Source organism: Chiloscyllium plagiosum, chromosome 4, assembly GCF_004010195.1.
Source record: "Chiloscyllium plagiosum isolate BGI_BamShark_2017 chromosome 4, ASM401019v2, whole genome shotgun sequence".
In the NCBI taxonomy this organism is placed as follows: Eukaryota; Metazoa; Chordata; class Chondrichthyes; order Orectolobiformes; family Hemiscylliidae; genus Chiloscyllium; species Chiloscyllium plagiosum.
In genome coordinates this window covers 11,903,135-11,913,783 of record NC_057713.1, presented here as the reverse complement: position 1 = coordinate 11,913,783, position 10,649 = coordinate 11,903,135, and the positions used below count along the sequence as shown (strand labels likewise).

Sequence of the window (10,649 nt, the reverse complement as noted above, 5' to 3'; positions counted from 1 at the left end):
TCCAGATATTACTACCCTTGAGGACCTCCTTTTTAAATTCCTGCCTAACTCTCTGCAATCTCCCTTCAGAATCTCAACCTTTTCCCTTCCTATATCGTTGGTTCCAATGTGGACAATGACCTCTTGCTGGCCCCTCTCCCCTGTGAGAACATCTTGATCCTGGCACCAGGGAAACAACACACCATTCTGCTTTTTCTCTGCTGGCCACAGAAACGCCTGTCTGTATCTCGGACTACAGAATCCCCTAACACAATTGATCTCTTGGAAGCCGACGTACCCCTCGTTGCATTAGAGCCAGTCTCAATACCAGAATCTTGGGTGTTCGTGCTTTGTTCCCACGAGAATCCATCACCCACTACATTTTCCAAAACAGCATACCTGTTTGAAATGGATATATCCACAAAAAAAACTCCTGCCCTAGGAGCTGACCTCTCTTACCCTTCCTGGACTCTCTCTCCCACCCCCCCCCCCCTATAACTGCCATCCATCACATACTGTTGCTGTTGCAAATTGCTCATAGAAGCAATCTGTCTCTCCAACCGATCCACTCGATCTGATAAGATTCGCATCCAACAGCATTTATTGCAATATAATCTGCAGTAACCCTTCAACTCTCTTTAAAGTCCCACATCTGACAAGAAGTACATATCATTTTAAAGGCCATTTTTGCTCCTTCACAACCTACAGACCCAGAAAATAACACCGTCTTATTCCTCTACAAACACTGCCTCAGGTTAAATTAATAGTTATGGCTTATATTTTAAGTTTGATCAACAGAATTATCTCCAAACCCATATAACCCACTGTCCTCACTAATACAGCCTTTCTCTTGGACAGACTTAAAACAACAATTAATTATCTGATTCTGTGGACTTTGCCCAAGTTGGTTCCTCCAAGATTAGTTGTGAAATTCACTGTTTGTTAATTTTCCCAGATGCACTCCTATGTCCAGCGACACATGAATTCAAAATCAGCAAAGGCAATAACTGTGCAGGTTCTCTCTCTCTTGCTCTCCTGCACTGTCCTCACCATGTGCTTCTTTGACTGCTCTTCTCCCTTTTAAAACTGCTGCTGTTTTGACTTTTTTTTCCAAAGTTCCAAAACAATGCAACAGCATATAAAACAGTAATTGCTGCTCCCGGAATTCGAGGAAATCACCTCCAGCACCTAAAATACCTCAAAAAAAAAAAAGGAGCAGCTCTTACAGCCAGAAATTTTTCCCGTCCTCCATCTTGGATTTGCCAAAGATTGCATTGAGAATGGATGTGCGAATATTAACATCTAATATTGGATATTAAGGACTACACTGATAAAGCAACTTAGAAGTTTCAGTCAGGCTCACAGTGTAGCACAATTAAGTCACAGAGCCATAGAGATGTACAGCATGAAACAAGGCTCTTCGGTCCAACTCATCTATGTTGACCAGCTATCCTAACCTAATCTAGTCCCATTTGCCAGCACTTGGCCCATATCTCTGCAAACCCTTCCTATTCATATACCCATCCAGATGCCTTTTAAATGTTGTAATTGTACCACCCTCCACCACTTTCTCTGGCAGCTCATTCCATACATGCATCACCCTTTGTGTGAAAACGTTGCCCCTTAGATCCCTTTTAAATTTTTCCCGCCTCACCCTCAACCTATGCCTTCCAGTTCTGGACCCATCCACCGAGGGAAAAGACCTTGTCTATTTATTCCTATCCATGCCCCTCATGATTTTATAAACCTCTATAAAGGTCACCCCTCAGCCTCCGATGTTCCAGAGAAAACAGCCTCAACCTACTCAGCCTCTCCCAATAGCTCAAATCCTCCAACGCTGGCAACATCATAGAACGTAGAACATAGAACACTAAAGCGCAGAACAGGTCCTTCGGCCCTCGATGTTGCGCCGACCAGTGAACTCATCTAAGCTCATCCCCCTACACTATGTCATCATCATCCATGTGCTTATCCAAAGATTGTTTAAATCTCCTTAATGTGGCTGAGTTAACTACATTGGCAGGGCAGGCCCTTACCACTCTCTGAGTAAAGAATTGGCAGGGCAGGCCCTTACCACTCTCTGAGTAAAGATAATTTATATCTTTGTAAATCTTTTCTGAACCCTGTCAGGTTTCACAACATCCTTCCAATGGGAGGGAGACAGAATTGCACGCAATATTCCAACAGTGGCCTAACTAATGTCCTGTACAGCCACAGCGTGATCTCCCAACTCCTGTACTCAATGCTCTGTCCAATAAAGAAAGCATACCAAATGCCCTCTTCATTATCCTACCTAACTGTGACTCCACTTTCAAGGAACTATGAGTTTAACAACACTCCCCAGGACCTTACCATTAATTCTGCTAAGATTTGCCTTTCCAAAATGCAGCGCCACACATTTATCTAAATTAAACTCCATCTGCCACTTATCAGCCCACTGGCCCATCTGATCAAGATCCTGTTGTAATCTGAGGTAACCCTCTTCGCTGTCCACTACACCTCCAATTTTGGTGTCATCTGCAAACTTACTAACTATACCTCCTAAGTTCACATCCAAATCATTTATATAAATGGCGAAAAGCAGTGGACCCAGCACCAAACCTTGTGGAACACTGCTGGTCACAGGCCTCCAGTCTGAAAAGCAACCCTCCACCACCACCACCCTCTGTCTTCTACCTCAAAGCCAGTTCTGTATCCAAATGGCTAGTTCTCCCTATATTCCATGAGATCTAACCTTGCTAACCAGTCCTCATGAGGAGCCAGTGTATTGGAAGCTAGACAAGCTATTATGTACGGCTCTGTGACCTGCAGGCAAAAGACACGATCTGCACCGACTTCAACTGAACACAATAGATGGGAAAGCCTGGCAGTTAACCATCAATCATTAACATCGATCTGTTATCCCTCTCCCCCACCTTGACCAAGCCTAAACACTTACCTAGCTCGTTTGCCACCTTGAGCCCTGGCACCTGATCCTCACACTTACGTTACATACTTAGCTTCTCACAGGAGATGTTCAAGTGCCTTGTGATGCTCCATGTTTAAAATCATAAAATATGGTAACTGATTGCTGTGAGACAAAGGGCATGGTTTGCCTCAACTTGACTGCTTTGCGTTCTGAGGGACCTGACAGAGTGAAAGTACAGCTCAATGTTTCTGAGAGAGCCCGGATCGAATCTCCTGTCAGGAATGCAGAGCTCTTTCGTTACATAAAAAGTGAAGCACAATATCAATCTGGGAGCGACTGCCATTGCTCAGAAGATCTGGTCAATTGACTTTATATCTGTCCTCTAGAGCCTTCCAAAAAGGGAATGCCCACTCAGATATTCATAACCTTTAAAGTAGCACGATCATAATGAAAGGTCATTGTCAGAAACATTGTCCCTGGCAAGAAAATGGGAACAGATCAAATACAGCTCCAAAAAGGTGCTCAAGATTCTAACGATAACATCTGGCTTCCTTTCTCTCACAACAGCTGACTTGCCTGGGAGGCAGTGAATCAGTAACGGGCAAACAGATCATCAGAACAGCAATATACGCAATAGCAAAGCTTTTACTGGAGGGAAAAGCTGTTGGTATGATATGAATGCCAAACATTTGGAACAGACTACAAGGCCTGTGAGTGCCATGTGCATTTCACAGGACCTTACTGAGTTCAATGGCTGGACTAAGCAGACTTTCCACATGGCTTACATACATCAAATAGGCTTCAACATCTCATAATGCAGGGAGCTGACACATGACAGTGTGTTAGATGTCAAAAAACAATTCACTAGGCCCCATATACCCATGATCTGGTTATGGCTTTTCCACACCTGTGAATTGTGCCATATAAGACAGGAGCAGGCCATTCAGCCCCTCAAACCCAATCTGTGGATCACCATCTTTATATATCTGTTTCTTATTTATTCTCTCACAATGCCTAACTGGATTGTTCAGTATTAAATTTAAATTGACATTCATTGGCTTAGTCACTTGAAAGATTAAAGATTCTTCCCATTCATACAGGATAACATCTAAACATTACTGATTGAAAATAAATTCTTAAACACAGATTAAGTTATGCAATGCAAAGACGGGTACAATTTAACACTTTACTCACCTTGTACAATGCATAAGCAGTCAGTGCATTTCCACCCTGAGAATTACTCAAAATATTTATTATACCCTTGGGTGCTCCTACGTACTCAAAAAATGGGATTACATTAATACCCCTGGAAATAAAAACAGAAGGTTTTAACATCATTTCAGCGTTTATTTGAAAAAAGATAACAGCAAGAAAATCGTGGCAGTACATAATACTGAACACACTTGCTATAACCTTTTTTAAAACAATTTACAAACATAAATTTGGAGCAGGAGTAAGCCATTTAGCTTTTCAAGCCTACGTCATCATTCAATCAGATCATGCCTGATCTGACTTTAGCCTCAAATTCACTTTTATGCCCACACCTGATAACCTTTTACCCACCCGCTTAACAAGAATCTATCATAAAGTCATACAGTACAGTTAGACTCTTCAGTCCAACCAGTTCATGCCAAACATAATCCCAAACTAAACTAGCCCCACCTGCCTGTACCTGGCCCAAACTAAACTAGTCCCACCTGCCTGTACCTGGTCCAAACCTTTCCTGTTCATGTATCTAAGAAAATGTCTTTTAAACTTCATAATTGTACCCATATCCACCACTTCCTCAGGAAGTTCACGCCATGCAAACCACTCTCGAAAAGATTTGCTTCCCTCCTCTCACCTTAAAAATGCACCCCCTAGTCCATTGCTGCCTTAAAAATGTTCAAAATTGCTTCTACCCATTTTTCAGCAATAAAGTTCCAAAGACTCTCAACAGTCAGAAAATGTTTTGCCTTCTCTGTATTTTGAATGGGCAACCTCTGACTTTTAAGGGACTCAGAGTTCTAGATTCTCCCAAAAGGCAACATCATCTCCACATCCACAGTCAAGGCTCCTCAGCATCTTGTATGTTTCATTCAAATTACATCTTACTATCTAAACTCAAAGAGATATAAATCTAGTTTGTCCAATCTTTCCCCATGAAATTAAAAGCAATCGCCCAATCCCAATATTAGTCTGATAAACCTTCTTTGAACTGCCTACAATCCAATTACATCCTTTCTTAAATAAGGCCAATGACACTGTGTACAGTACCCACATGCACTCCCACTCGTGTTCTACATAACCTAAAGCATAGCCTCCCTACTTTTGTGATCAATTCCCCTCACGTTCCTAAAGTCCCTGCATACTAATCTTTTGAGGTCCATGCAGGAGGTCATCCAGATCCCTCTGCATATCAGAGCTCTGTAATTTCTCACTACTAATGTTTCTTTTTTATTCTGTCAAAATAGACAATTTCACATTTTCCTACATTTACCACTTCTCGCCCATTTACTTAACCTGTGTCCTTTACAAAGCTGAATTTAGATAAATGCAAAACATTGCATTTTGCTAAGACAAACTAGGGCAGGACTTACTGTTAACAGTAGGACCCTGGGGAGTGTTGTTGAGTGGAGACCTTTGGGTGCAGGTACAAAGTTCCTTGAAAGTATTGTTGCAGGTAGACAGGGTAGTGAAGAAGGCACCCTTGCCTTCAGAGTGTTGAGTACTGGAGTTGGGACATCATATTACGGCCATACAAGACTTTAGTAAGGCCACTTTTAGAATATTCTGTGCAATTTTGGTCAGCCTGTTATGGGAAGTATGTTGTTAAACAGGAAAGGGTGCAGAAAACATTTACAAGGAAGTTTCTGGGACTGGAGGGTTCAAGATATAAGAAGCTGGATAGGTTGGGACTTTTTCCCTCTAGAGTGTCAGAGGCTGAGGAGTAACCTTACAGATTTGTAAAATCATGAAGGGTAAGGTGATTGACATAGATAAGGTGAATAGCTAAGGTCCTTTTCCCAAAGATTAAAAAAAGGGACCAAAGGGGAAATTTTTTCACACAGAGAATGGGGCATGTATGGAACAAACTGCCAGAGGAAGCCATAGAGGCAGATATAATTACAACATTTAAAAACATTTGGGTGGATACATGAACGGGAAAGGTTTAGAGGGATACAGGCAAATATAGTCAAATGCAATTAGTTCAGTTTAGGATACCTGGTCAGCATGGATGAGTTGGGCTGAAGGGTCTGTTTCCGTATTGTACAACTTCACTTTTCTACCTATCTTTGCATCATCATCAAATTTGGCAACCCTTCTGTCCCTTCCTTTAAGTAAATGATATAAATGGTGAACAGTTCATATCCCTGTGCAACACCAATATTAATGGTATTCGAGGGAGATACTTTTAAAATCTAAGTCAGACAGTCCTCTTGGCGGCAACCTTATCCAGTATATGCACAAGAACAAGGACCTCCCTGTGAGCTTTGACGGAAAATTGCTTTTACTGTGATGGTTTACGAAAGATGTAATAAAATCACGAACATGATTTTCAGGATAATTCAGGAAAAACTAATAGGGCCATTTGAAGGAGACTTCAGTGGAGTCAGAAACAGTTTCTCTCCTAGCATGTCTATAATTAAATAACTCATTAAACCATTCTGAATTCTTTTGTAAGCATTTTTATCCTGTTTTATCTAAAAACTTATTTCATAGTCAAAAGTAAGGATTTAAGCTAAACCGAGATTAAAATCTGAAACACCCTTTATTTCTTCTGGAAGATGAAAAGACATATTCGAAACATAGTCTTTTGACTAAGCAATTACAATTTGCAAAATTTCTTGACGGACAACACATACCAAGGCAGGGTTTGGTACCTGGGGATGTGTTTCATTGGTGGAATATTTGAGTTTAATATTTTTATATCTAAAACATTTCAAACGAATTGGAGACAATGCTCTGACAATTACTCCGAAATTTACTTCAAGCTTCATCACAAAGTCGTAGTGGAAACTCCAGCAGTTTCTAGCGAATTTGCAGCTTCTGTTTTGAATAACTGCTCTTTAAATGTATTCACAAAATAAACTTCCTATCACAAGCTGCTAATGGATAGACAATTGTCATTAGAGGTGTTATTTCATTATTTAGCCTTATACCAATCAGTTCTAAATACTTCAAATATTCAGTTTTAAAATAAAACAGCTTTTTTAAAGCCCAATATAAAACTGAACTAACTGGAGGTAGTTGGTTTGTCCAGGCAGACAAAAATTTCTGGGAAAAAGTTTACAACTTGTCTCCCTTTATGTAAAGCAGAAATTGGCTCTTCTCCCTACTATACAAACTGCCAGTGTAATACAAGTGGGCTGGATTCCCAATACTAATTTGATCCCTGGTCAGTAAGTTCAAACTATATTCCACCAGTTAAGTTACAGGTTTCTCCACACGATAAATTTCCTGCTTGTGCACATGCCAGAAGCTGAGAGGAACTGTACATTCACAGCTTGCCACTGCCATCTGTTACTCTGACATGTAAGTACTCTTCTTCAATGTAAAAAGAGGATCTAGGCAAAAGCATAAAAGGCTCTTGGGAGACAGACAGTGACAGGAGCAGTGAGGTGCATAGCAACTGATATTACAAGAGAGGTGATCTCAGTTCAGTTTCCCCTACACACACAAATACAAGAATGAAATAACTCTGCATGAACAATGAAGATCAGGATTTACCAACAGAACATATGAAAATGAAATATGAGCATGTCATTTTGGCCTCTCAAAGCTACCCAGGCATTTAACTAGATCATGGCTGATCTATTAGGAGAAAGTAGGGCTCATGCCTGAAACAACGACTCTCCTCCTCCTCAGATGCTGCCTAACCTGCTGTGCTTTTCCAGTACCACACTCTCGACTCATTGCTGATCTACCTCAACCTTGGGTGGCACAGTGGCTCAGCAGTTAGCACTGCTGCTTCACAGCGCCAGGGACCTGGGTTCGATTCCAGCCTCTGGCGACTATCTGTATGGAGTTAAAGATCACACAACACCAGGTTATAGTCCAACAGGTTTAACTGGAAGCACTAGCTTTTGGACTGCTGATGAAGGAGCAGCGCTCAGTAAGCTAGTGCTTCCAATTAAACCAGTTGGACTACAATCTGGTGTTGTGTGATTTTTAACTTTGTACACCCCAGTCCAACACCGGTCTCCAAATCATGTCTGTATGGAGTTTGCACATTCTCCCCATGTCTGTGTGGGTTTCCTCCGGGTGCTCTAGTTTCATCCCGCAGTCAAAAGATGTGCAGATTAGGTGGATTGGCCATGCTAAACTGCCCCATAATGCCAGGTGCATTAGTCAGGGGTAAAAGTTGGGAAATGGGTCTGAGTGGGTTACGTTCAGAGGGTCAGTGTGGACTTGTTGGGTCTAAGGGCCTGTTTCAACACTGTAGGGAATCTAATCTCATCCCATTTTCCTGCACTATCCCCAAGATTTATTCAGTGAAGGAATTCCTCATTTCAATGTTAAATGGCTTTGCCTCAGAATGAGGGTAGTGTAACATGTAATGTAAATTCAGTGGTACAATTTTGAAGAAGGTGCAGGAATAGAATGGCATCCATGTGCACGTACATAAATATTTCAGACAGACAGGACAAGTTGAGATGGCTATCAAACAAAAAGGTTTTTTGGTTTTATAAACAAAGACATGGAAGTACAAAACTTGCTCTGGAACTTTCCTATCATTGGTCAGACCTCAGTTTCAAAGAAAAACCAACGTGCATTTATACAGTGCTTTTCATAACCACTGATGTCCCTTAAAGTACTTTCTAGCCCATGAATCTTTTTCTAAAATGTAATCACTTGTAATGAAGGAAGTGTGGTAGCTAATTTCCCACAGACAGGAAATATGACCATGGCCAGATACTCTGGTCTTTTGTGATGCTTATTGAGTGACAAGTATTGGCCAAGAGACCAGGGATAACGCCCCTGCTCCTCTGTGAAATAGTACAATGGGAGGATCTTTCACATCTTTAAAGGAACAGGCTGATAGGGGCAGCTTTAGAAATATGGCACTGCTGACAGTGCAGTGTTCCCTCAGTATTGCACTGAAGTGTCAACCTTGATTTTTTATGTTCATATCCTCAAACTAGGAATCTGTGGTTCAGGGACAAGAGATATATTAATTGAGTCACAGCTGACACTCAGCAGCAGTAATGCATCCAATTTCGAGAAACATATTTTTGGAAGCTTGTCAAGGGTTTTCTAGAGCGCAGAGGAGGCTACTGGAATGCTTAGAAAGCTGTAAAGTCAGTAATAAAGCACGGAAACAGACCTTTCAGTCCAGCCAGCTCATGCCGAACATGTTCCCAAACTAAACTATTCCCACCTCCCTGTGCTTGGCCCATATCCCTCCAAACCTTTTCTATTACTGAATATCTTATAAATGTTATAACTGTACCCATATCCAACACCTTCTCTGGCAGGCCACTGCACACATAAACTACTGTGTAAAAAAGTTGCCCCTTTGTCCTTCTTAAATCTTTCTCCTCTCACCTTAAAAATATAGTTTCAAAATCATGAATGGTTTCGATAAGTGTAGATCAGGTAAAACGTTCCAGTGGCAGCAAGGTCAGGAGCCAGAAGAAACAGATTCAAAGGCAATTCACAGAAGAATCAGAACTAATGTAAGGATCTGAAAGCTTACAACACATCGAGCAATGTAGCTTGCAACTCACTTACTTCATCGCAGCATAATAAAATGTACCAAACCATATAGTTGACGTCACCAGATGTACTGGAATCATGACTTTCCCGTACTGTTTGAATGTCTTCTTGAATCGTTGAAAAAGGCCGATTGAAGGGTCCTGCAGAGGATCAGTTTCCACACTTGCTACCTCTTGATTCAGTTTTGTGGAGGAAAAGTACGTTTTCTGAACTGAGTCCGTCAAGGCATCTTGTTGCGGGTCATTTTCTGGAAAAGTTTTGGACTCTTGTGTTTTGCTATGATCAAGGCCCTCATGGTGTGTGGATAGTGGATCTTCCTGCAAATTTGGCCGCCTCTGTTCAGAGACAATGACTGGACGTGATGTGTGGAGGCGTTGTCCCCGATGTTGGATAAAGAAAGGCATTTTCCCACCTGTCATTGAAAGTACAAGTGTGGCACATGGTCGGACATTGCAAGCTTGCCTTGAGTGCCAGATGATGGCCTGAAGGAAGTATCTGTGCATTGTTAAGGTGTCAGTCTAGTAATTTCTAGCCCAGTGAAGAATATCTGAAAAGAAAACAGGAAAATGTTACTCTGCATAGGAATCTTAGCTGTACCACTTTGATGCTACCAAATGTTCAGAAGTCGATAAATGCTTATTTAAAAAGAAATCTAATAGTGAACTGATGGCTCTCACTTCATCACATTGTATATCCTCAGGACAACTCAAAGTGCTTCACTGTCAAATAACCTAATAAGCCCAGTTGCTGATCCTTAGGCAAACATGTTAACCAACTGTACACAGGACATACCCATACGTTGGGAGTAAGGAGTAATGGCTGAGGGTAGGGAGTGGGTGGGGGTCTGGGTGGGAGTAGGGAGTGGTTGGGTGTGGGGACAGAGGGGGTTGATCCTTAGGCAAACATGTTAACCAACTGTACACAGGACATACCCATACGTTGGGAGTAAGGAGTAATGGCTGAGGGTAGGGAGTGGGTGGGGGTCTGGGTGGGAGTAGGGAGTGGTTGGGTGTGGGGACAGAGGGGGTAGGTGGGCCGAGGTAGTGGAGAGTGACGGGGGTGT

The 10,649-nt window shown here is 41.8% G+C and overlaps 1 protein-coding gene across 1 annotated transcript in view; it reads right to left on the bottom strand.

Annotated features, from left to right (window-relative positions):
- fam210aa (family with sequence similarity 210 member Aa) overlaps positions 1–10,649 on the bottom strand; it is a 20,093-nt gene that overhangs the window by 5,424 nt on the left and 4,020 nt on the right. The window contains exons 2-3 of the mRNA XM_043687693.1: positions 9,602–10,133; positions 4,082–4,193 (exon numbers count right to left, since the gene is read on the bottom strand). Of these exons, the coding sequence (XP_043543628.1) occupies positions 4,082–4,193; positions 9,602–10,089 (600 nt within the window). The 5' untranslated portion in view covers positions 10,090–10,133. The remainder of the gene's footprint in view (positions 1–4,081; positions 4,194–9,601; positions 10,134–10,649) is intronic.